This window comes from Anarhichas minor, unplaced genomic scaffold (genome assembly GCF_050575085.1).
Source record: "Anarhichas minor isolate MPS153535 unplaced genomic scaffold, ASM5057508v1 ptg000020l, whole genome shotgun sequence".
Lineage (NCBI taxonomy): Eukaryota > Metazoa > Chordata > Actinopteri > Perciformes > Anarhichadidae > Anarhichas > Anarhichas minor.
Window position 1 is genome coordinate 132,576 of NW_027466466.1, and position 27,406 is coordinate 159,981.

Below are 27,406 nucleotides of genomic sequence, written 5' to 3' on the forward strand. Positions count from 1 at the left end.
TCAAGCAGCATTCCTGGTGTCACAGCAGCCATCCTCACTTTTGCGGGCGACCTGGTGAAGTCAGAGGGGAGGATTAGAACGGCTGGGCACCTGACTGCCGCACGCACGCACGCGCGCGCACACACACACACACACACACACACACACACACACACACACACACACACACACACACACACACACACACACACACACACACACACACACACACACACACACACACACACACACACACACACACACACACACACACACACACACACACACACACACACACACACACACACACACACAGCCCCCCCCCCCCCCCCCGGAGAAAGTGAAAAACACAGACATGCTGGGGATCAGAGACCTGTGATGGGAGCACGGCAGGGTGAGACAGGTCAGTAGTGAAGAGCCAAAGCCAACCCATAGATTTATTGTTAATTTAATGGCGCAATTCAATAAAAAACATCATCAAAACGCAGGAGAAAAGGAACAGTAGAGAAAGACTTCTGACAAAGTGAGCACACAGTCCATGCCGCTGAGAGACGGATATGTAGAGTGTAAGCAGGTCCACATCTCTTTGTGGAAGGACACGTGTAAACAAGTAGCCGCTTTACATGACAACACACGTGGACTGTTAGCATCTACTACGCTCACTTCTAATTCAGGCTTCTGTCATTTGCAGGAGAATTGTTTTTTGGGTCAATCCATGACTATAAGGACAAGTAAGATTTATTCCAAGGTGGGTTTGATTTTTCGTAGCTCTGACCGGAACAAAAACACAAGCAGTCAGAGGATCAGACGGGTTTATCAAAACCACCTGATGAAGGTCAAAGTGAAAGTGAGCACACCTGGAATAATGCTATTGACCCCTCACTGCACAGAACTGTGTGTGCCAACAGTAATATATACAGTAATGTATGGCTAATATATTTACCGTCTGATCTGCTGTTTTTGGACCTATTTTTCCCCACATCGCTGTGTTCCCATACTTCAGCAGGTCACTTGGTGAATACAAAGTACTTATTGTACCGATACTACTATCAGCACTAATAGTACTGCCAACCGGAGCTACGGAAATTAAACTCAAGCTGCAATAATAAGTGTAACTGTTGTTAAAGGTTTTTTCCTCAAAGAATCATTTTACAGGACCGTACCTATATTATCTCATTTACCACAAACCACGTTCACGTGACTTTAACCAGTGATGTCAGCAAGCTTTTCCAGGCATACTGTAGGGTTTTAGGTTTAAAGTTTCTGAATTGTGTTTTGTCCAACCTTTAAGGGAGTCAATGGCTTCCATTATTTCAGTTACAGGATACAAATCTACTGACTGTCAGCTTGTTTGAGTGAGGTCATGAATCACAGTGAGGCGCTTATATTTAGTTGAAGGAACCCTGTGGAGGTTTCTGGTAAACAGACGTTCTGTCTTCATTCACTGTTAGGAGGAACAAACACAGTGAATATATTTCCTTCATTAGAACACGTTGGATTGCATCGGCTTGTGCTCTTTTTTTTTTTTTTTTTTTTTCTTGCCTTTGTTGGCACATTATTGCCACCAACTGGAGCGGAAAACAATCCATAAGCAGGGATGTGTTGCATCACCTGCATCCTCATAGTGTAAGGCATCGGGGGGGGGGGGGGGGGGCAACATTGCTCCATAACGTTAATAGTGGTCGCGTCCAATGGACTGGATTACCTAACTCAAACAAGAATGAATACGAACGCATTTCTTGAAGAAAAGGTTCCTTCACCAAAGTAAAGTACATGTGCTTTATTATAAATGCAGAAACACTGGTACGGCCCCTTAATGCTCCGTCAGAACAACGTGAATGCGGTATAAATACAGTTAAACAATAACCTTCTAATTTGGGAAAAAATGAACTCTTGTGCTTATTTTTCTTCCATTGCAATGAACGAATGCTTTACATCCCACGATGACGGGTGCAGTGGAACAGGTGGTGGGCTAAAATGACGAAACGGACCAAATGGTTCATTGTAACTTCAACATCTGCGATCTTGAATGAAGAGTACTATTCTACTGGTGCTGTACTGAACCGAGATCACTGTTCTGTGAGTACAAGCTGTATCACGGTGAATCTCTCTGTGAGAGGGGAGCTGTGTACGGCCATCACTCCAAACATGGACCACGTGAGAGAGGAAAATAAAGTTCACTGAGAGAAAGTGAAGATCAAAACTGAGAAACAAACCCACAGAGAGAGCGTCGATAGAGAGAGGGGAAATCTTTGCCACCACAAGCACAAGTAAAAAAAAAAAAAAAAGGAGCAGAGCAGATCAGTTTTTTTGTTTCCAGTTGTGTTCTATTATCGCTGTTTATACCTTGCTCCTGAAGAGGGGCTTAGCTCCGGGGCCACAGTACTCGTTGTAGATGAGCTTGAAGAGGAACAGGTGGAAGAGTGTTATGAGCGATGCCACGCTGAACCAGAAGAGGAAGGGCAGGCCTGGGTACCTGTTGGCCATGTGCTCCTCGTGGGCCAGGATGGACTTGAGGTGCAGGGTGTGGCGGAGATCTTGCAGGTGGCGCAGGTCTGTGGAGATGTACAGGAGCGGCGTGATGGGCTGCGTCACCATCACAGGGAAGGTGTGGCCTTTGATCTCGGACGTCAGCTCCACGGGCTCGTTGAGGCAGCCGGCCTCGCAGGCGTACAGCTTCACCGGCTTCTCCTGTGGCGGCTTCACGGACACGTGGAGAAAAGGCTTTCCCTCCCCGTCCAGCAGCACTGCCAGGTTAATGAGGTCCTGGTTGTAGTGGATCCCTCTCAGGGCGTAGCTGTTGTGCAGCACGTCCGGGTCAGCCTGGAACTGAAGGTGGTTCTCGGTGAACTGAAGGCCGCCGAAGCTGAGCACCATGCCCTGCATGGCGCCGTGGGCTCCGGCCGCCACCAGCACCTTGCAGCCTCTCTTCTGCAGGGTCAGAGTCCACAGCGTGACCAGCTGCAGGATCTGAGCTGCACTGCTCACCCGCTCAGGCCACAGGTTCTCTGCGTGCATGGTGGCGTGGCCGCTGAAGCAGTGGTCTGCGTACTTGAGGCTGGACTCGAGGCGGACGCGCTCCTCGCTGCCCAGCCTTCGATCCAGCAGCGGAGCCATGGAGGAGGACAAGATGTAGTAGAGGGTGGTGTTCACCGTGCGGCTCGATGGCGTGTGGGAGTCTATGATTTTCCTCATTTCAACACCTGAATGAACAGAGAAGCAAAAGCACAGCTTCACAAAAACCTGGCATGTATCCAAGGATTGGTTGCTTTCACCGTTAAATATTATTCTTTGTCAATCTTTTCTCAAGGTCCACTTGCTAACTTTTCCAGAGCTTTCCACCATGATTACTTTATTTCTGTTTACACAGACATTTACCACCTTTTTCATCTGTGCGTAGCTCTTTTATTTCAAATGTTCAGTTAGTGTGCTCACATGGTGAAAATGTTTAAAACAAGTTAGAATTAGAGTAGAATACAACTGGGAGCCAGTTTGTGGAAAGGGTGAGTTAGACGTAAGACTTCTACTTAATCAGGAAAGTTGGGAATATTTGAAGCAGAATTTTAATGCTTTGCATATTTTTGGCCTCCATGGTCTTTTTGAAAGAAAAAAAAAGTGCTTTTCATATTGTTTTTGCTCCACCACTGAGCTACTTGGGGCGACTGTGGCTCAGTGGTACAGCAGGGTCGCCCTTCAATCAGAGGATCGATCCCCGGCTCCCCTAGTCCATGTGTCCTCGGGCCATAACCCCAAGAAGCTCCCGTAGCTGTTCCTTCAGTTAGTCCTGATGGGCAGGTGGCACCTTGCATGGTAGTGCCTGCCATCAGTGTATGAATGGGTGAATGATGACATGTAGTGTTAAAGCACTTTGAGTGGTTACCATTTAATGAGTATAGTGAGTCAAGTAAGTTAACTTCTATAAAATGAGCAGAGAAAAAGCTGACAAGGGGCAGATGAATTAATCAGAGTTCAGGGATCGGATGGACATAATCATAAACATGCTGCATCAAATAATAATGAAGCCACAAAGTGATGCTGAAATTCCCCCCATTACTGTTGTTGCTTTATCCAGCCTGACACTGCTTTAAACAATCTAAATAGCTCAGTAGCTTGAATTCAAACTCCATAGCTCATTCATTCCTAAATGACAGATGTTTGAAACTGGCTTTTTAGGTTTTCACAGAGTGAAGGAGGGACAAGGGGAATGGAGAATGTAATAGTAAAGACAGAGAAACATGGAGAATGTTAAGAAGGTGCAACTCATTCAAAATGTACAGAAAAAGATGGAGGAAAAGAGGGTGAGTCTGATTCAGCGACATCAGCAGCCCAGGAGTCAGCTGATGGGAAGACGTGTCTTGGTGAATTACTGCTCTTAAATGGTTTTTTAATGTGCAATCTGTAATCCAAAGGTAATCAAAAGGCCAGGAACCCAACACAGCAACACAGCGACTCACAACAACAACTATATATAAATGACTCATGTTTTCAGGAGCTTCCTAAGTGTTGTAAAGAGAGCCGGAAGTTAGTCAGTAAGATTGTTTGAGTTGTTTTGAAAGGGTACAAATTGCTTATAATGCTTTAATCTGTAAATCGAACTGATTGCTCATATGATGTGTCTTCATGTTTACAATTTATTTCACATCAGTCAGTTCTGTTGCTCTTCTATATTCCAAAAAATAATCTATAATAAAAAACGTTTAGGCTGTGTGCCAACATTTTATTTTTAATAAAATGGGAGATAATCATAATCCACACAGACCCTGGGGCCAGAACCAAACACTAACATCTTTACAGGCGACGCATGATTAAAACCAACCTGCCTCCTGACAGAACAGGTGAGCAAGATCTGACATAAAATCCCATCAGAGTTCACATCTACACATTTCACAATATTTTACAGCCCTGTTCTAAGTTTAACCGGAATGAAATTTGATCTTCTATTCTGACCTTTGACCTTCAAAAGCACACATTAGTGCCTTGGTATGTTTAGGCCAATTTAAAGACTGCCGTCTTTCTAAGACTGCTGTACTATTTTACATTTTTGTGTGTTCCTTCTCTCAATTCCGTGTGATTCTAGGAAATGGACTAAAAACCAACATGCTCCTTTAGAACCCAGAGCCAGTTGCCACTACGCCCTTTACTCACCTGAAATGAAGAGGTCCATCCAGGCCTGCTGGTGATCTACAACCAACTCCTCCACATTTGCCCTCAGCAGCTCCCCCAGCTCCCGTTTGGCTCCATCTCTGAGGTTGGTGAAGGTCTCCTCCAGCTTGGAGGGCTCGATGGGCTCTGAGGTCCACACCACTGACAGGATGTTGTCTGTGTACTCTAATTTAGCTGGAACCTGGAGCCTGCTGTTCACCTTCTTGGAGACCACCACCACCAGCACCATCCGGTTATTCTCCACAAGCACTCTGCCAGAGGAGAGAACTATCTCTCTGTCCTCCAGTTTCTCCACACTGCTGGTGAACTTGCTACCAAAGGCGGGGTTATCATAGGAGACGTCCAATGACGCGGCCTTGTCAGACGGGTTGCTGATGTGGATTCGCTGCAGATAGACGTTAGGTCTGCTTCTGTGCGCGATGAACTCCTCTCTGATGGTGACACAGTCCCGGGCTGACTGCAGGGCGGCTGGTGAAGCACAGCGGACCGACAGCACGGCTCCTTTCCGGAACCACAGCATGGTAGCCTGAACCTCGGCACGCTTCCCCTCGAGATGGACACCGACTCTCGGCGAGTATTCTGTCTGGTGGACCGGAGCCGAGCCGGGCTGTGAAGACGACGCTACCCACAGTTTGTTAGAGTCAATGTCAAGAAGAATATGGCCGTTGCCCGATACGAAAGGTGTATCCAGTTGTTCCTGCGGTGTGCTGTATATCCCCTCTCCTCGGTCTACGAGAGACTTCCACCTGTGGATTTCAGCCAGTAGGCATTGTCCCGCGGCTCCACCGGGCATGACCGAGCCACTGAAGAACCTCCATCCGCGCTCTGCTCCCAGGTACCAGTAGAAGATGAGGAAGAGCAGCAGTCCTATCAGGAGTCTTCTCGCCCAGCTGCTTGATAACAAGCCTGGTAGCCCCTTTAGTCTCTGCTGTAGCCACATTACGTGTTTAAATGATGGAAGCCCAGCTACGAGTCAGCGTATAAAAACGGAAAATTGTAATATGTCACATCGAATTCGGTTACGGGTCCTACTCAAAACATGCTGTTCCCCAGGATGAAAGCTGACAAACTGGCTTCTCTAGCGTCTGGCTAAGTTAGCTTAGCTAGGTAGTTAGCGCTGAGAACGAAAACTACTGAAAGTGTGCTATTATTTCTCGCATCGTTATAGTCATGTCCTTTAGCTGGTGTGTTTGACAATCGTCAAGTTGTCGTATCTCAGGTCATTTCGTTTTTTGTTTGCCTTCAGGTTGAAAACATCAGCTGACTTTCCAAATAACTCTACAGCCAGCAGTGAGACTTCTGGTTTGTCACAACTGCCGTAAAGCAAAACTACAGCGACCGGAAATGTCGCAAAAAAAATAAAAAATAAAACAATACAATGAATGTTAATTCCATTGATGGAAACCAGGCATTCACTCTCTGAAATCCAAGTAATAGTTAGTTATATTGTAGTGTAAATGTACATTTTAAAACATTTAAAGTATTTTATAATATCCACATCCTCTTTTCTTGTTACAATGTTGTTGTCATTGTCATTTTGTAATTTTACAGTTACTGTTTGTGAATTTGACTGGATGAAAACATAAATACACTGGTGTAAATACAGGCTACGTGCAAGTGATCATGTCCGCAGAACAGCTGGGTCATCGTTTTCAAACAGCTTCTTGTCCCATTTTGGAAGGCGTTGCGGGTGGATACAAACACGAGAGAGAGAGAGAGAGAGAGATAGAGAGAGAGAGAGAGAGAGAGAGAGAGAGAGAGAGAGAGAGAGAGAGAGAGAGAAGGGGTGGGGGGATACAGGCGGAGAGAGAGGGGGCAGGCAGTGGAGACGTTTACACGGCTGGAAAAGTGTATAGTTCGTTTTTACACAAGGACTCGTGCAAACAAGTTAACTTTAACTTGTTAAAAATGAGACTTTCACCCTTGCTGTTGTTTCCAGGGATTTTTGTCTGTGCACTTTTCCCTCTAACAAACGGTGAAGAGCAGCGAATCCCCGAAGGTAAATCAGGAATGCTGCCCGGTACTAACCAACGTTACTAACCACCGTGCTATCTGCACACGTTTAACGTCAGCTAATGTGCAAAGTCAACCCAGTCTCAAGTTGAGGTCACTCAGCTGGGTTTGGACTGGGGGAGACTCCTTAGCTCATGTGGTCCCCGGTTGAAGGAGACCCTCACCCTAACGTTACCTCTGGTATGGCCGTGTCAATCCACAGACATGTCTAACATTACAACTTTGCAGTAGACTTCGCAGTGAATAAGCCACATATGGAAAATACAGTACCACTGAGTACTTTGTGCTTGTGTCCCTTGAAGCATATGCTGTATAATTATTTACAATTCCCAAAGACATTAACTAACGCTGGGTTGTAACTTGTGTGTTGTTTTTCCAATTTAAAAGATAGCAAAGAGTTTAACATTATGGCAACTCTTTAAACTAGAGACAGCAGGAGGACTCAGCCCGCTGACGTGGACGTGGACGGCGGGCTGTCAGCGCTGCTGTTAACACGAGGACATTAGCTAGCTCATGGAATGCTTGTATGCTGTAAAGATGATGTAGAATGTAGTCTGTTAAAGAACAAAACCGATACTTTTACATATTCCTCCCTAGCACGGCGAAAGCAGATTAGCGGTACTCTATACGGTCTCATATAAAGAATAGAGTATTGAAGAATTCCCTTCAGAAAAAGTCAGCCAGATTTGATAAAACAACACCAGTTGTTTCCAGAGCAGTCTCTGGAGTTGTATAGACTTGAATGCTAGTAGATTGAAATAGGTCAGCACGACAATAAAGAAAAGAACACTTGATACGAGACAACCGTGAAACCGTATCTTGTCTGTTGAAAACTGGTGAACTCTCCGTGTTATTTTATGAAGACAAGACGTCAGGACTATGTGTTTAGAATTATGTTTCAGTGTTCCTTTTGATTTAAATGTCCTTCCTTTCCTCAAATGCACTTCTCTTATTAAAGCAACAATGAACCAATGTGCTTCAGATCAGAGATTGTGAGTCCAACTCACTCTCATGGTTGGACTCAGATTTAGACTATAAATCAAGAAGCTGTCCATAACTAATCCAGATCTGATGTTGTAGTTTTATCATGGGTGAGAAAATCACAACATATATTTATAAATCATATCAGAAGTAGTGTTTTCTCTAAGATGATGATTGCTGACCTGTGACGAATGGGTTATTATCACATTGACCAAAAATATTGTATAATAGTTTGTCTCTGCAGTCAGTAACCTACTACAACCCATATACAACAATCAAATAATACAATATAAATACTGTCAGTTATTACCAGGTCCAGCATTTATTTTTGAGCCGGGGTAGCTGCAACCCAATATGTTTAATTTATGATGTCATCATCAGATAACTTATATCTGTCATTATCAAGGTTACATAACCATCCACAGCCTGTCATTTTGCTTTTGCTCATTTGATTAGGCCTTATTGTACATTTCCTGGTGACTTTGCACCTGTAATGTACACCACAATGTCAACAAATGTGAACCATACATTATTATTTATTCTTTGAATGTATTCCTGTGTTAAAGTCAGTTGTGGCAGATCCACTGGGTTGCTTCATGCTGAAGGCAAAAGAAAAAAAGAAGTCTGCATATTATTTTTCTAAATTCCTCTGTAATGTGGTGTCTTCCAGAGAAACTTCTAGTTGTGACTGTTGCAACCAAAGAGACGGATGGCTTCAAGCGCTTCTTTCACTCAGCTAAACATTTCAACTACACTGTCAAGGTAGGAACCCCTGTGGCAAGTCAAAGTAGCTCTCCTGTCTATGGAAGCCCCTCTATCTATTCTCTACAAGAAAACAAATCCCTATTTTTGCTATACATAGTTTTCTCTTCAATATCATCATGCTATCATTGTTTTTACATTTGAGACTGTTTCAATGCATTTGAGTCAAATAAATAAGCCACTGTTTTTTTCAAAAATAAAGTGAAACTTGGCAGTTGTGTTTTCTGAGGATAAATATCTTTAAATTCATATCTTCAAAATGCAGTAAATGTATGTCTGTATGTATGTTTTAAGGTTCTTGGTGAGGGTGAGAAATGGAACTCTGGCGACTACATGTCAGCTCCAGGAGGAGGCCAGAAAGTACGACTCCTTAAAGCAGCTCTGGAGGAGATGAAGGATGAGGACAAAATCATCCTCTTCATTGACAGGTAGAGTGTCTTCACCACGGACAAAGCGTCAGATTTGAATGTGATGGCCAGAGTAACATCCTGCTACTATATGGACACGTGCTCATTTCAAGGTTCACACTTTCTACTACAACATGTTTACATGCTTTAATGTTGTGCTCTTTATGTTTCTCATACTGTCTGTCTGAATATTCACCCTCAGTCTGAAACACTGTTTTAGCACATCTCAACGTCATTTCGTTGCTAAGCAACAGCTTGGGTCCATGTTTACTTCCTGTCCGCTGATGTCATCCACATCCAACCAGAAACCAACTGGGACACATTTAGAATGTTTAGAACTTTGAAAGGATCTTCTTTTTGTCTCGATCACAGCCACACAGAAATCCTGACGACTCGTTTAAGGGGCTGAATATGGGCTGTGTGTATTCCTCCATGGATTTATACAGCACATTTTTACAATATAATAATATAACAATGCTGAGCACATTCCAAATGACACCAGATGGGTTTAGATTTTAAATAGTCTGTGTTACTATGTAGTTATTCACTCAACAAGTCTTTGCTGCATTGCCACGCAACAGCACAATAAGTACTACACTAATATTTAGTGTAGGGAAGAAAATAAAGTATTTAGTGACTGAATATGTATTATCTCATCCTGAGTATAGTTCAGTGTCTCTTTCTGTCCCTGAGGAGGCAAAAATCATTCAAAAGAAATTCAATACTTTGGGAAATGTTCTTTCTTTCTGAGAGTGAGATGCTCAGATAGATATCAATGTCATGTCAGAGTGTTAAGTACAGAGCTGGAGCCTAGCCTAGCTTAGCATGAATAGTGGAAGTAAGGGGAAACAGCTAGCCTGGCTCTGTCCAGAGTTTAAAGAAATACTCCTACCATTACCTCTAGCACAGTGTCTGTGGATATAATGTGAGCAGTTTTGTTCACCAAGAAATACTTCCAATACATAACCCTCCAATACAATCACCATTTGTCTTTGTTACATTTCTGTGTGTGTACAGATGAAACAAACAGATACATATATTTTTTTTCTTTTCCCGGGGGAGTCTGTACCTCGACCCTAAGGGCAGTAGCTAAAAGTAGTGATTCAAGGGATGGCTGTGTGTCTAACATTGTGCGACTTAAGCGCTGGACTGCTTTGCTGTGAAAGGACAGCGGGTTCGTTTGCAGCCTGTAATTGCACTTCACAGTTTGACTACTTTGGGAAGCTTTGTCTTGCTTTTGACACTTAGGTGCTCCTTAGTTTGAGCAGCAGGACGAGTCTGCTGTGCTTCTTTGTAAATGCATCCCTATCTGTTGCTGTTGCAGCTGCAGGCTAGATGTCCCCCCTGGTTCCAGTATTTATGCTAAGCTAGGCTAACCATGTCCAGACTGAAATTCAGATTAATCTTCTCAAGAGAGGTGGAAATTGTAAATTAATTTGCTGATATAAATCCATTCCTTCAGTTCACTTCAAAGATGTGTTGTCAATACGTACTTATGTTTTAAATAAACATTTGCATTTCCCTCCCAAAGCCCCTTAGTACACACATCAGTCATCCATCTTATCACAGTTCATGATGCCATGGTGTTCGTCTTCAGTTCAGTTTAAGGATCAAACTCTTCAGTGCAATCTAGGCTTTTATCCGTTTTGTTTGTATACAGGTTTTGTTAGGTTCAAGGAACCTCTAGACTGTGTGGAAACCGCATGTAATCCAGCCTCTTACACAAAGAGAACCGGTTTCAATTATAAACAAAGCATTTAATACCTCTCATGCTAAAACAATTGCATAGTGGAGTACATTATTTACAGTTACACCGAATATGACCTGCTCACCCCAAAAACGTTACCACCCACCCAGTGGTACAGGAGCAAGAGGCCGGAATTTCTTTCTCTCCCGCCTTACATAGTTCAAAAAACATCCCATAATGTCCGTAGTTCCTATTGGCTAAATCCAGCTGGCTCCTCCTCCTCGCAGGACCCTCGCACGGGTATGACCTGTAATTGCCTGTCTAGAAATCTATCTGTCCCTTACTCCCAACATACTATTCTTTACAGTTTAAAACATTCAATGACTGTCTATTATGGCTTAACACTTCTATGGTAAACATTCTATATAAAGATAAGGATTTGCAACTTTTGGCAACAACCTTCACAAGTTTCACAAGCAAATATAAAGGTGCTACTAAGATACACTTCCAACTACAAATTCTAAAACACTTCTACAATTATGAATCTTCTAATTATGTATTCCAAAACACTTCTAATTATGATTTCTTATTTATGAATTATTAAACACTATTATAATTTCTTAAAGCACAGTTCTAAACCCAAATTTCCTACAGTTTAATAGCTCAGCAGCCTTCTATTTGCAACAGTTATCACGTAATGGTTGTTGCTGTAGATTGTTCATAGTTCTTCCGTCTTTCAATAAACAGACAGTAGCATACTGTGAATCACAGCGGAGCGGACAACGGGGCTCTCGGTTACCAGTGAGGAGCTCCACTACTAAAAGCTACTGATTCAGTACAGTTCCCAAATTGTTGAACTATATCTGTAATTCAGCCTTAAAAGTACTGTAATAATAATAGTACATGGGAGCTGCAGTAAAAAGGCTGAAACATGTGCACATGCTTTTTGTTCAAGCACCGGTAAACACAACCACTGGCAATTTAGCTCTCCAAATAAAGAATGTTGGCATCTTATAAAGGCAACCCTTCATTTGTTTTAACTATGCCACTGGCTTCACACACTGTGAGCCACACGGGCAGTAAAGTTTTCTATTTTCACACAGCTATGATGTGGTTTTCGCCTCGGGCCCCAAAGAGCTGCTCAAGAAGTTCCAGCAGGCCAGACACAAGGTGGTGTTCTCCTCTGAGAGCCTGATCTGGCCCGACAGACACCTGGAGGACAAACACCCCCACGTTGCCGAGGGCAACAGATTCCTAGGCTCAGGAGGTACGTGCACCAGTCCTGTCAGTCACACAGCTGGGGGAGGCCGCATGGCTCTGACATTGTGATGAAATTCATGTTTCGCATCATGTCACTTGCCTTCCATACTAGTCTGGTCATAGCTAGTCTAGTAGTGACCTTGGCCAGGGAGAGGTGGTGATCAGCTGCTGTTTTGACCCTACTTTCTTACAAGGTTACGAGGTTCTTTTTATTGTCAATGTACAACAGGGTTGGGCAACAAAATGCAGATTGTAGTCCCATTCAGATAAAAAAAGAAGATACACAGAAAAAAACTAAAACAAAACTATATTATATATGGAGGGCAGAGGATGGATTTAGGAGTCTTCTGTACTTCTGTATGTCTCTCCAGACAGCAACAGGTTGTGGCTGGTGGGTTTAGCTCTTTGCAGGCACCTCTCATCACTAATATCACTGATGCTCAGTAGATGGTACCAGTGATGTTCTGGGCGGTTAAGAGTTAATTGAGTAACACTGAATACAAAGAGAACATTCTTTGTTTACAAGAAAACACGTAAAGCTGCTGTCAATTCTCAAACAGAGCTGTCAGAAAGGTATGCCACATTCATATCTTATCCTTCAGTCCACAATTATGAGCAAGCAAATGGAACGAAAATGGTCACGTCGGCCTCCCAATTGTAATTCCAAGTTTGAGATATCTGGAATTTGATTCTAAATATTGATGAAAGCACTGATGGTGTTTAAATGAAACGACATGTTTAGCTAGTTCATGGTTAAAATGTAGGCATCCCTCTAGTCTATTTTTACATCTAGCTCATCAAGACTACTTATGACATAAGTGACTTAACAAGATGACCCTTACGCTATCCTCACACAAATATACACTATGCACATCTCTTAGCACTCTAACGTTTACCAGCTGCTGGTGTGACTAGACTTTAGTCCAGGAAGTAACACGGCCACTTCTCTTTATAGCAGAGAAACAGCAGTCAGTTTGGGCTGAGGCCATAAAAACTGAACCTGGCAGTAGTTGTTATGGCAATTATAAACAGTTGACTTGACTGTATCTGAATGTAGGCACACTATGAAAGCGTTTGTATCTATGAATATGGAATACCATTTTTTTTCACTTCCTGTCTCCCTCAGGTTTCATTGGCTACCTTCCCAACATCAAAGAAATGGTTGCTGACTGGACGGGAGAAGACAGTGACCAGCTGTTCTTCACCAAGATTTACATTGATCCAGTTAAAAGGGTAAGATGTGCTACACGTCAGCGTTTATTTTATGGATCTGTATTTTAATTTATTCCATGTCACATTAAGTACATTCAATACTAGACCTACTACTAATAACAATAATACTAGCTTTCTTTTAACATTGTCACGTAATTCATCTGTGATATTTTATTATGTAATATAAAATCCTAAAATAATGGCCTTAATTTTAGAGAAACTTTTCTGTTCCCTGTTATTTCTTTCATCATATTTTAGTGAGAAGCCTCTTTTCTAATCTGCTCCTGTTCTTATTTGCTGTTGATGCAAACTCAACACTTCCTCCGTGTTTATCTGATTTGATGAGTTTAGTATCATTTACATTTCCAAAGCACTAATTCTGACAGAAAAAATATGCCCTGATATTTCCACTTGGCAATTTTCTTTGTGCGCTGTTAATGAGACTCAGCACTTTCTGCAGAGATGTTTCACATTAAAAGCCTTCCAGTAGCTTGGTGAGCTTAACCACGCCTATTCCTGTTAGTCTTTTAATTTGAAACATCTGCAGGAAGTGTTGTGTTTTACGATGGTAATCTAACAGTAAACAAAAGAATAGACGTGACTGGAATGGAGTGTTTGAGAGCAGTATTAGTGTTAAAAGAGTATAACATGACTCTGTAGTACTGATACAATTAGTGCTGGTACTGCTTATACTTATTATGTGATTGTGCTGCCACACCTGGAGCTATTATTTGAGATCCCTTTTTCAATACTGGCTTTAATTTGGGAATTTGTGAGAACAATGTGTGTCCATGTTTCAGAAATCCACAAATATCACTCTGGACAGCAAATGCAGATTGTTCCAGAACCTTCATGGAGCCCTCGGTGAGTGCCTTGAATTTTGTCTCTTAGTCCAGCGAGTGAAGTTTATGAAACAAAGACACTGAGACTTCTGAAGCATCCTCCAACACACAGTGTCTATTTTCTCTCTGCAACTATGCTAGAAATGCTAAATGCACGCTTCCAATAACACTTTTAGGAAATTCTATGTTTCCTATCTTCCAGAAGGCACATTCTTCTGTGTGTGCCTCACACCATCTACCACACATTACAGTAACCAGCATCCTGTCCTGCTCATGATCTCTGGTGGTCCACACTGTATCATCCATTGAGCAGTAATGACTTAAAATACAATTTTTGGACCAATATTAAGATGACACCCACCATTTTCATATGTTGGTGATTAATTTCCTAACTACAATAATATAATAAGTGTGTTTTCATTTACTGTAGTCACACTAGGCAATTTCTTTTAAATGTGACAATTTACTCAGGCGGCAACCTCCGGTTCTGAAAAGTGAAGCCAAAGCTGAAGTGTCTTAAAGCTGCATTATCTCTAATGTCCACCAGGGGGCGACTCCTCTGGTTGTATAGAAGTCTATGAGAAAATGACTCTACTTCTCTCTTGATTTATTACCTCAGTAAACATTGTAAACATGAGTTTATGGTCTCAATCTCTAGTTTCAAGTCTTCTACAATACATCACAGTGTGTTTTCAGTTCATGAAAGCTGACTGTGACATTTTGTTTGCCTACAAATGTCCCATTCAGCGTTCGGTTGTATATTTTACTACGAGGTTTATTTTACAGCAAAGAAAAACAAATCCTAAACAAGTTTAAAAAATAATAAACCATCAACTGGCAAAGAAAGACCAGGAAGAAAAACAAATTAGACATAAATAAATAAATAAGAGAAAAAGAACTACATCAAAACAACCATGCAACACGCCAACAACGTTGTCCGACACTCGTGTCAACCATAATGTCAGCCCAACAACAGATATCAAAAAATATATTCGGAGGGTTCTATACAGAGCTTTACTTAAACTTGGATCTAGATTTACACACATGGAGTAGCATCCTGTTTGAAGAGAGTACCTGTCTTACGAGATAATGAGCATCAACACTGAACAGAGTCAAAAAAGCTGTATGAGGTTTTGGAGGGCAAGTCACCAGCCGATTTCCTTGTTCTGACAAATATTTGGTCCATTTTGTCCATCTTGCTATGTATGTGTCTTTTCTTAGTCTCAGAGGGAAAGTCAGTCTTTCCATATTGTGAATTTCTATAAGATTTCAGTCCAATTTTCTACTGAAGGTGGGTCGGTTTGTAGCTACTTATGAGTAATTGCTTTTTTTGCTGCTACCGTTAATATTTTCAGGAGGTATCTGTCATTTCCTGTTATTCCTTCTGGTAGATCGCCCAAATACAGTGACTTGCATGTGAGTAGGATCTGCTGGCCAAGAATATGCTGCATAATTCTCCAAATGTTTTGCCAGAATGTTTGCATCTTAGGGCAGCACCAGAAGATATGGTGGTGGTTTGCACTTCGGTCGTACTTAACTCCACCAAAACAAAACCTGTCCTGATCACAGTGGCTTTAGCCGTCTGCATCCACACAAAGCCTCACAGTCACAGTATGATCTGATGTACACTAATGGTATTAACTACTTTTCTCTGTCAAATGGGGATTTTAAGTGACTATAATTCCTCAGTCTGACTTTGATGGGATTCAGTCAGCCCTAGAATAAAGAAACAGTACAGAGTGCTCAGTTGAGTATGTTTGTGACAGTATATAGCACTTACTGTGTCTGTATACCCGCCACTCTGCAGCATGAACATTTGATGTACTGTGATTGTTGCGGTCATTTACTGAGTGAACACTGTCACCCATGTTCTCACTTTAATAATGTTTTGGCTGAATAATTAAAGGAGCAATATACGACATTCTGAACATTAATATCTCATCAAACATCTATAATCGATGTAAAGATATAGTAAGATATCAGAGAATGACGTCTCTGTGTGTGTGTGTGTGTGTGTGTGTGTGTGTGTGTGTGTGTGTGTGTGTGTGTGTGTGTGTGTGTGTGTGTGTGTGTGTGTGTGTGTGTGTGTGTGTGTGTGTGTGTGTTGTAATCCGAGCTGCTCCTTGGTTTGTTGACATAGCAGGCCGATTACCTGTGCTTTTAGTGCATGTTAGTGCACGTGAGCGTGCCATACTAGTGAGATCTCACTAGCTACAACTCTTTCAGAACAGCTGTTGGGACGATATGAACATTTCTGGCCAAAAAAGTTGTAATAGTTAGTGAATCATGATATTTTACCCATAATCATCAAAATATGCTTAAAACTTTTTAAATGGCCCTAAAGCCTACTGGAATGACTTAACCTTCCATTTATTGAAAAAAAAATTGTTTTGATTGCATTCCAGATAGGACACGTCTTTTTTTAGTGAACATCTTAAATAAGGAAATCATATATCAGAAGGTCCCCCTGCAAATAACGGAGGAATAAAGAAATGTCTACATTGTATGAGCTATTTCTTTCTAACATGATCATTCCTGTTTTTTAAATCAGGCTCTATTTTTCACTTCTCTACATGATATTGAGCTGGACACATCCTTTAAGTCACTCATGTGTCTTTACGATTATCCTGATAAAAACATATCCCGATCTACCTGTTGTGAGTGTTGCCTCATCCCTTTTGGCAACCAGTGGTTAACTTCTTCTCAGGCTCCTGGCTGTTTCTTCCTCTGCCTGCTGAATAATCTGGAGATTGTAGCGCTGAGACGTCGTCTCCTTCAAAGTTCCAGAGGGGTTAACAGTTGCAGTGTATAAGTCAGGGCTGCAGGTTTAGACATGAGCTGAACTCCTTGCAGTCTCTGCAGCATTGTTTGAGTTCGAGGAAGGAATTTGTTAGTTCACTGAGAGACGGATGTGACAGCACCAAGAGTCTAGGGGCTTGAATGAACTCCCTGAGGACCGTCTGCTCCCATAAATCCTCCCGTTGTCAGCTCTGCTATTACCTGCTGCTTGCCACGTCTCTTCAAGTGTAAGAGACAAAAGAAGATTTTACATAAACAGATATCTATGATTCAAAATGAAGAACAATGTGTGAAAAGTGTGTGTTAAATATTGATAGTGGCAGTACTATTGAAACAAGTTTGTAAAAGACATTTTGTAGCACATTTGGCCAAATACACAATCATAAATGCAGATGAATCATTTGTAAACATAATCCTTCTCTCCTCTATCCTGATTGACAGAACTTGTAACAACACACTACAGTCTCTAATACCACCTCATCATGTAATTACTGACAACATGTAATACATTTCTACTTCATCAGGGATATGAAGTTCACTGGAAACTAGTTAGAAAGTAAGGTGTTGGATATAGAGTTTCTCTCATGCAGAGCAGCTTCTTAACTGATATGAAAAAATGTAAAAAGATGAAAGCTCAAACCTTCTGCACTAGCACCAGGGACAACACTAGCTAACCTGCTTCTTTGTCACTTAATTACTTAAATACCTAAACATAATTTAATACAATACAATACATGTTCTTTGTCTAAACATATTGTAAGAGGCCATTGAGAGAGAATACAAAAATTGAAAGAATTCACTGTTTTGCAACACTTTTTTGTCTTTTTCTGTTGACTCAAAATGTGCATAATCCTGATGACGTGGAGCATCGTGCTGGTTCCCTCCACAAAAAGCCAACAGGATTCTTCCATTGGATTTTGGATTATTACAGAAAATAATCTCTGTGGCAAAAACATGTTTATGAAATTTACAAGTTTTGTTCAGCAAGATAACCTTCAGAAATGAACACCACTTTTATGATCTTCATTCATATTTTGACTTCACGTCACCACCACTGAGCTAAAGCAGGACTAGTCGGCCTGATGACATTTAGTCGTCTCATTTAGACACTTGTTAGCAACCGCCTTTTTCAAGATCTGTAAAAGCTAAGGGTCATTTACTGATGTATTTTATACCGTAGAACAAAGCATTCAAATCTCTTCAGCTTGTGTTAAACATAGACCTTATCTACCCTCAAGTACAGTCACTTTGTATTAGGCTCAGGAATACAGTGACACTTGATAAAAAAAGATAAAGATAATCCACTGAACTAATTATGTCTTTTAAAAATGAATTTTGAGTCAGTATGATTCATACTAGAACACTTGAAATAGACATTGTTATCATGTTAAAAATATTTGTATTAATTGAGACATGTTTGGTTATTACCACTCACACATGTTGTAATAACCACTGCAATATGTAATAATTATTACAACATGCAGTTAAATCTGATATTATGCTCAGGCTGTTACAGGCCTTCTTTAATCTCGTCTGTGTGTGTGTGTGCGTGTGTGTGTGTGTGTGTGTGTGTGTTTCCAGACGAGGTAGTGCTGAAGTTTGAGGACGGACGGGTACGAGCCAGGAATATGCTGTACGATACGTTGCCTGTCGTCATCCATGGGAACGGACCAACCAAGGTACTGACCTATCACACCAATCTGACCAATCACATGCAGCTGACCATCAGGTGTGTTCACACCCAAACCAATACGACACTTTGTTCTTTCCTCATGCGTCATGATTCAAACATGAAAATACATTCTCAACACATCATCATCCAGCAATGAGCAGCTGAGCACTTCTCAGATTGAGGACAACAAGCTTCAGAGAAGAAAGAATGACGAGCCTGTCAATGTGCTCCTGGTCTCTCTGTAAATCCACAAATAATTGAATTCAAAACATTGAACTACGACCCCCACTCTCTTTCTAGTGTTGTAGTACACTGTAGCTTGCTGAGCAACCAATCCGTCTGGATAGCTAATTAGTGAGAAAGCACTGTCCCTTGTGTGATTTAGCTGTCCATCACACATGTATACCCGCCCACCCACACAGAGGGTCAGAGGCTAAAGGAGCAATTCTGGCCCATCTTTTATTCTTCTTGCCAATAATAATAAAAATCACTTGTAAGTCAGCCGGTCAAAGTAGCCTACTTGTAAATGTTGTTAAGACTTAAGTACTGGATATTAGACTGAGATGGGATAACCTACGAGAACACATATTTGGTTCCAGCTCCAGATCAACTACCTGGGTAACTACATCCCCGACACGTGGACATTTGAGACAGGATGCACAGTGTGTCACGAGGATCTCCACCCACTCTCAGCTCTTCAGGTAAGTTCACAGGCTGATGGTGATCACATCTGCTCTTTATGCAAGATATGCCACAACTTCATTTCATCAATATCAAGAAATATTTCAACTGTTCAGGCGTTTGATGCCAAATAGAAGTAATAAGCCCTTTCTCCTGGAACTCATATGATGCCTGATTTTTTTTTTTCAACAGGAGAGTGAATACCCACTGGTGGTCTTTGGCATCTTCATTCAGCAGCCCACCCCTTTTGTGGCAGTGTTCTTTGAACGCCTACTGAAGCTCCAGTACCCCAAGAACAGACTCAAACTCTTCATCTACAACCAGGTACCAGGAGAACATTTAGTACATCAAGGTTAAGATGTACTTTAAAGTGTCCCACAGACGATCAAAAAGGCTCACGTGATGAATTTACTGATTAGATGTATTGGTATCTACTGAACAGTGGCGGGCCGTCAGGGCCTGCAAGGCCTTCTCTGCTGGCCTAAACAGAATCACAAAGTTATATCTATTTTATAATTTAATAATTTTTCTTAAATACACTACATGTATTATAATTTATAAAAATATTTTTCCCATTATCTTATTATCTCATTGCACAGCTCCTGTCTTCCTCAGTTGCTCTGCTTCCAGTGCAGCTTGTTTTAAGTAGAGCTTTTATCCAATCAGATTTCACCTCTGTGTCTCTAGGTAAGAACAGAGACCCAGGCCTGCAGAGTCTCAGGTGCATCCAGTGCAGATTAAAGTAAATGGAGACGATATTGTTGATTGTCATAGTGTTCAACCAATCAGATCTTTAGTTTGACATGTTGGGCGTATTCTTTGAGTGTCAGCGCCTGCTCGCAGGCCTATAATGACTTCAGCATTACATGCCGCTCAGTGTTCATGTGTAGCTCTGCCGCGAGGTGCAGAGTGTATTGTGATTGGTCAGTGGGCGAGCACGTGACTATCGTGAAACGAAACTGAACAGCAGAGGCTGCCAGGTAGTGAATCACATCACGTGATGCAGCTCAGCCAATCAAATATGGGCATTCTGACTGAGCGAAATGTACCACACACCATGACACAGGGGGCTGAGACGAGGAAAGACACTGCAGAGCAGTAGGTGCAATGTTCAAGTTGTGAAAGTAAAGTCATAAGACGATGTCTTTGGGCCGTGACTTGTCATTAAGGAGTGATGGTGGGTCCTACAGCCAGACCAGCTGAGAACCATTGTCTGCCATGAGCACAGAAAACATTATATTTTTCTAAATATAAGCTTCTGCATTTTCCAAATGCTCTAGTACTATTTAAACATATTGTAAGTCTTGTACCGAACGGTATGTACATAGGTACGTACATTTAATACGTACATAGTTACAGCCTTAGAAACGAATAACTCTGGCGCCATCATGTGGTTATAAGGTGGTATTTCAGCTGCAGGGCAACAGTGAAGGCCTAGGTATAAAATGCACGGCCCGCCACTGCTACTGAATGAAACTAAACATCCTATCTTAATCTCATGACGATGTTTAACCAGTTTCTGTTAGCTCAGTGTCTATGGTTACTGCACCAAAATCATCATGTTGAAACAAGCTTCCTATTGTTACTATATGTTAGCTAATCATAGAGGCATGGTGACATGCACAACATGAACATGGCCTACCGTTCACTCCCATTCTAGGCCAGCTAAGGGCCAATAAAACATTTGCTTCTGGTGGTGAAGCAAATTTGGTGAACTTTGACTTGAGAATCATAACTCAGATCTGAACACATGCACATCATAGACACACTGCTGGAACCGGTGCCACTCACTCTTTTTTACCATCGATTTGATTTCAATGCAGCTAATGCAGGATGACTGTTCATGGTGCAGATCCACCAAAATGTAAAATATCAAGGTAAAGCCTAAACGAAATATTTATTTTGGCATTAAGGCTCCACTCATATGTCATTTCTGAGTTTTATCCTGAAAATAACAATGTATATAGCATAGCATACCTAGCTCAGACATTTAGTGACTATGTCCAAAGCCTTAAAATATAGAGAATGAAAACCACAGCAAGTTTGAAAGGGTTGAAGCTCCTAAGGGGGTAAACCTGTTGAATGCCTCCATTAAACATGAAACATTCAGGAGCTTGTCACCAAAATAACAGCCTCCTGCTATCACACATTACATTACAGTCATTTACAATTCAGATTCTATCACAATTTTAGGGTTTAGACTGGCGGAGCCGGGGATCGAACTGCCGACCCTGTGATTGAAGGACGGCCCTGCTCTCCACTTAGACACCTTTACCCGGCAGCCCTTGATACTTGATACACCCTTGATACTTGTCATGTATAGAAAAATCCACTGGTTGTACAAACATGTACCATAAATACTTTTTCCATAGTAACTCAGACGCCTGCTCTTTCTATCTGTTTACTTCTCCTCTCCCTCCAGGAAGCTCATCATGAGGGTCAGATCAGCTCCTTTCTGAAGGATCATGGAAGCCTTTATCAGGATGTCAAGCTGGTCGGCCCTGAAGAGGAGATGGACCAAGCGGCCTCCCGCAACCTGGGCCTGTGAGTCCCAAGTGACACTAGAGTTCTAAACTATTTCTAAAGAAACCGAGTTGCACAGAATCAGATAGAGTATGCTTTAATGTTGAACTTATTGACCTCAGGTCAATGTTCAAGAGTGAGAAAAGGCTTTAACACAGTCGTCATTTGACAACAACAAGTTGTGTGTGTTACTTTGATATGCACAAGGTTTACTGTGCAAACCCTGCAGGATTCTTTCTTTCCTTCATGAGAAGCTGTCTGTGATCACTTACTGAAAGTTCCCCTCCAGTCAAAAAGCTGTCAGCTCATCTGGATGTTTGAGCTTCACTGTGCAGAATGATTGAAGTGCTCAGTCTGTTCTCACATCCTTCTGCTGCAGAGGGAACCTTTCTTTATGCTCTCCTTTAGTCTCAGTTGAACACCTGGACGCAGCAGCAGGATTCACAACTAGTTTGGAAGCCAATCACAGACCAATATGCAACTAGATTATTATATTTCATTACAATACACATTCATAGATTCTGAATATTTCAATGAGGGAGGAGTATAATTTGTATACCAAATTCAAAGAATTTGGTATACAAAACATGTCTGGAGGAGATCTTTAAAGTCAAACCTCACTTTTTGTATAAGGAAATATAAATGATAATGATAATATTGGCTATGGGCATATGTCTGTCATTTCAAAAGAGGATTAAGCTATGTTTGGACACATTTGTGTCTCAGTGTTTCAGAGTGGGAGACTTTCCCACGACAAAACAGATATCTGCATATGAATGCTATATCTGAAGGCAACAGGACAGGATTTTGGTACCAGAGGCGTCAGAGTAGTTTCATGTTTGAGTGGGCTTTGGTTGGTTCAGGTAACCAGGATTTAGCTTTTTATTAATCTCTATAAACAGAAATATTCATATACAATCGGGTCGCACACGTCGTCTCTCAACTGTAACTCCAGTCTCGAGTCTCATGTTGCTAATGGGACCATAAACAAGTCGGCCCAGATATCTGCTGGCTACACCAGAACCCCACAAATATAGTCCCTTGACCCAGAGGCTTATCTGTCGTCAGACTGATAGCTGAAGGGTTCTGAGATTGTTTTCTATACAATAAAGAGCTGTCGACCGTTAGTTGTAGCATTTGTATTCTTATCTTTCAGGCTACTGGAATCAAAGGCGTTTAACAAATTCTTGTTTTTGCCACACAGGTATCATCCATTGGTACTAAATTCACACCCAGTGGAGAACAATTCAATTTAGCAAAAATAAGTAAACAAATGAAAACAAACACTGCATACTGGGATTTCTTAGCAAAAAACAATTACATAAATGTCAGTTGGACTGTATGAAAAATGTTTGCTTCATGAAAATAGGAGCTTTTGTGCTTTTGACTTGATTTTCAGAGCCAACCCGTGTGATGTGAGGTCATATGGTTTATCCAGAGTACCAGCGCTGCTCTTTAGTCTCACACTACATCCTGTGTTTCCTCTCTTTCAGTGATATGTGCCGGAAGGACAAGGACTGTGACTATTTCTTCATCTTGGACATTGAAGTGGTCTTGGAGAACGAGAACACACTTAAAATTCTTATTGAACAAAACCTGCAAGTATATTTAACAATATTGAATTATTAACATTAATGTGGCTGATGTCTTAGGACTGCTGTGGGAATTTCTATTACACTCATTTATTAGCAGTTTACGTACTGTATTTAGCCAGATGAAGACATATAGTAACACTCCTTTAATTGTCCATCAGTCCTATTGTGGCACCGATGATAACTCGCGTTGGTCGACTGTGGAGCAACTTCTGGGGAGCCCTCAGTGCAGACGGCTACTACGCCCGGTCTGAGGACTACGTGGACATAGTCCAAGGACGCAGAGTGTAAGTGGATTTAAAGATTTCAGAGGCACGTTCAGTGACAAACACTTTTATAGGCAGGCTAGACTGACAGAGCCACAGACTGTAGCACTAGAGGCAACTTTACAGAGCTCTGCAGATATGCACCCAATCACATCAATCCATAGGACTACCAACGTCTGCACACTGCACCTCGTTACAGGGATCACCAATGGTGGGGTGCAGTAGAGAGATGTGTTTTTAATATACAGTATGTGGGAAAGATCACAATTATAACATCTTATTACATCTTTTCACTGGGCGTTAGTGAGAGATCCTAGTGTTGGTGTCTGTCTTGATTTTAGTGGGGTGTGGAACGTCCCGTATGTGTCCAGCGTGTACCTGGTGAAGGCCAGCCTCCTCCGATCAGAGCTCTCAGACTACGAGCTGTTTACCTCAAACCTCTTAGACCCTGACATGGCTTACTGCCACAACATCCGCAGCAAGGTCAGTATTAGTACATGTACTGTATGTACTCTACATAAACAAGGAACAAAATAACTACAGCATAGAAAGAACAAAGTGTCACGTAGTTTAGACTCTTTCCTGTTTTGCTCCTTCTGCTGTTTTGTGTCATAATCTATTTGCTCTTAGATCTAATGGAAAAAAACAATGTTTATAACTGTAAATGTAAAATTGTTCATGAAAATACTTGACCTGTTGTGAATCTTTCCTTCAGGGAATCTTCATGTATGTAACCAACATGCACACTTTCGGTCGCATCCTGTCAACAGAAAACTATCAGACGAGCCATCTTCATAATGATCTGTGGCAGATCTTTGAAAACCCAGCGGTGAGACTGAGACTAGCCCTCATAATATTCCAGGATGTGGTGACAGGGTCTGTAAGTGATGCAGGGGGCGCCCCCTTGCGTTGGTTGTTGGTTATTGCAGTGGCAGGAAATGTGCTTTTGGTTGTACAAAACCATCTTTAGAAAAGTAGGACTGATGAGCTTTCATCAAAGTCTAAGTTTGATTCTTCAGTGTACTGAAGTAAAATAAGAAGTAGAAGTAGTTATGTCTACCCACAATGCCCCCCTCAAGCACTGAATCAGCCAATAGCTGACATATGCTTCAATATACTGATTAATGCACACATTTATGTTGACAATATCTACTGAAGCCCTGGGAGGAAAGTGAGAAAGACATTCATGTGATCATATTCTAAGTCTGATCTAAACAAAAAATAAATATAAATATATATTTTTGTATTATTCTTTTTTGGTCTTCTGAGGATGTCATAATGTTTGTATGTTAACTACATACAGGTTTAAATGTTTGTGGTTTTCTGAAAATTAATCAAATGAAGTATTTCTCCTTCAAAAACTTTTTGTTGTCATTTCAAACTCATTGACATTCTTGTTAAGAACTAATCATGTGAACTATATAGATATGGTTAATGTGAACATTCAAAATAATCACACAGTTTGATTGTGCTCATTGTCAATCCTTCAGCATGTTTCCATGCTGTGTGATGTTTATGCATGTCTCTTATTCTTAGTTCTACTTACTGACTGTGCACAGCTTTACGAGCCCAAGAACATCTTTTCAGCAACAGTTGTACTTGTAGTAGTGGCAGTATCATCAGCAGTAGGCTGAACACTAACATGACCAGTGCAGTGGTTGTGGTTGTAGCAGCACTATGTAACAATCGCTGACTGTGTGGTGTGTGTTTCTTTCAGGACTGGCAGGAGCGCTACATTCATGAGAACTACACTCGCATCATGAAAGATAAGCTGATTGAAACTGTGAGTTGCAGCACAAGTTGACATGATGACTCATGGAACACATGTAACTCCCTGTGTGTTTCTAATGAATACTCTCAGTGTAGTGGACTGCACATCACCGAATAAAGAATAAAGAAAGACATTAATGGATGCTATGTATTAACGTGCGGCTGTATGGATATGTAATTGGACTTAGTGCCCTGTCCTCTGTCCCCCAGCCTTGTCCTGATGTCTACTGGTTCCCAATTTTCTCTGATGTTGCTTGTAACCACATTGTTGAAGAAATGGAACATAATGGGAGGTGGTCAGGAGGAGCCAATACGGTATGTTATTTTATGGGTGTGTCTTTGTCTGATTTGATCAGTGAAGGGATTCTAAAGATTCTACATGAATATTTCTCATCGTCAGTAATAACAATAAAAATACAGGAACTATGGTGAGAAAATGTTCATCCACAATCACATCTCATCATTGCTTCTTTGTTAGTCAGTATAATTCCTTATTTGTCTAATGAGTCGCTGTTAGCATTATCTGCCATCTGCTGTCATTTGCAACGAATATCTCAAGTCGTCTTGATGTTGAGGTTTTTCTAAAAGGATTTATCTTTTGATTTGTCAGGACAAAAGAATCCAAGGAGGCTATGAGAACGTCCCCACGATCGATATCCACATGAATCAGATCAACTTTGAGAAGGAATGGCAGAAGTTCTTACTGGAGTATATAGCACCGATAACAGAGAAGATGTACCCTGGTTACTACACCAAGGTAAGACGTGAGCAGAGGAACTTCACATACTCCATGTCTCATCCACGTTATCTGAATTTGATCAGCATTAAGAAGATTCAAATGAAGATGTTTGCTATAAACTAACACACTCACTTATCCTACTTTGTCTGCAGCTTTGTTGAAGAATGAATGTAGTTATTGTACTGAATTTCCCAGAGTGCACCTGTGAGTCCAATAGTGTAGCAAAGTGAGAGGAGATATTTTGTTGTCTATGTTGTGCGTGAGTCAACATGAACTGCAGTGTGTGTGTGTTCATGGTAATGTAGAACAGTGTGGCTCTCTGATGTGTTTGAATAGAGCAGTGGAGCTCTTTGGCCTAAGATATGTCACACTTTGATACACACACAATACTTGACAGTAGATCAGTTGGTTTGAGTCTGAATACAAGAGAAAAATATAGAATATCATCCGACTTGTTTAAGAATAGAAATGTTACCAGCTTTTATGACTTTTACAACGTACTATATCACTTTTTGATCGAATGAAGCATAACGGGGTCATTTAGTGATTGAGGCGTGACTCTTGGCATTGTGGTGCTGAAATGACTGCTTTTAAGAATGATCAGATGATTGACAGAAAAGCAAATTTGATAATTGATTCTTCATTCAACATTTGTAGGACAAAAGGAGCAGTGTAAAGATGTTAACACACAATTAATGATACGATATATTGACTGAATAATGTATCGGAGGATTGAACGTGACTGTGCCCATCAGCAGCTCCCTCACTGTGCTGCTGCTGTCTAACATGTCTTCTCTCATCAGTGCTCCAGTCCCTTGAACTTTGTGGTGAGGTACAAACCTGACGAGCAGCCCCTGCTTGTCCCTCACCATGACGCCTCCACATTCACTATTAACATAGCTCTCAACAGCAAAGACGTGGACTACCAGGTAAATGGGGAGGAACTGGCAGGTAGTAGAGGCGACAGGATGTGATGATGCGGGCGATCTCCACTTCTCTCTCTGCTTCTCCTCTCCATCTCTGGAAGTGAATGCTGGACCGGGAACCAAGCTGATGCT

The 27,406-nt window shown here is 41.5% G+C and overlaps 2 protein-coding genes across 5 annotated transcripts in view; one reads left to right on the top strand and one right to left on the bottom strand.

Moving 5' to 3' along the window:
* Positions 1–5,662, bottom strand: kiaa2013 (KIAA2013 ortholog). The gene is made up of 3 exons (XM_076095328.1): positions 5,125–5,662; positions 2,326–3,182; positions 1–51 (listed from the first exon to the last, which is right to left on the bottom strand). Exons 1-3 carry the CDS (start codon positions 5,660–5,662, stop codon positions 1–3), a joined length of 1,446 nt encoding a protein of 481 aa, XP_075951443.1.
* Positions 5,476–27,406, top strand: part of plod1a (procollagen-lysine, 2-oxoglutarate 5-dioxygenase 1a) — a 26,343-nt gene continuing 4,412 nt past the window's right edge. Inside the window, exons 1-18 of one of the 4 annotated variants that reach the window (XM_076095317.1) lie at positions 5,476–5,977; positions 6,389–7,141; positions 8,807–8,898; positions 9,193–9,326; positions 12,096–12,259; positions 13,379–13,485; positions 14,265–14,328; positions 18,687–18,784; positions 19,377–19,478; positions 19,651–19,782; positions 21,881–22,002; positions 23,475–23,579; positions 23,735–23,860; positions 24,181–24,322; positions 24,555–24,668; positions 25,557–25,622; positions 25,820–25,924; positions 26,220–26,366. In XM_076095317.1, coding sequence (XP_075951432.1) covers positions 6,766–7,141; positions 8,807–8,898; positions 9,193–9,326; positions 12,096–12,259; positions 13,379–13,485; positions 14,265–14,328; positions 18,687–18,784; positions 19,377–19,478; positions 19,651–19,782; positions 21,881–22,002; positions 23,475–23,579; positions 23,735–23,860; positions 24,181–24,322; positions 24,555–24,668; positions 25,557–25,622; positions 25,820–25,924; positions 26,220–26,366 — 2,196 coding nt within the window. In that variant the 5' untranslated portion in view covers positions 5,476–5,977; positions 6,389–6,765. Of the gene's footprint in view, positions 7,142–8,806; positions 8,899–9,192; positions 9,327–12,095; positions 12,260–13,378; positions 13,486–14,264; positions 14,329–18,686; positions 18,785–19,376; positions 19,479–19,650; positions 19,783–21,880; positions 22,003–23,474; positions 23,580–23,734; positions 23,861–24,180; positions 24,323–24,554; positions 24,669–25,556; positions 25,623–25,819; positions 25,925–26,219; positions 26,367–27,406 lie in introns of all 4 variants that reach the window. The other 3 variants (XM_076095319.1, XM_076095318.1, XM_076095321.1) reach the window with 3 other exon arrangements.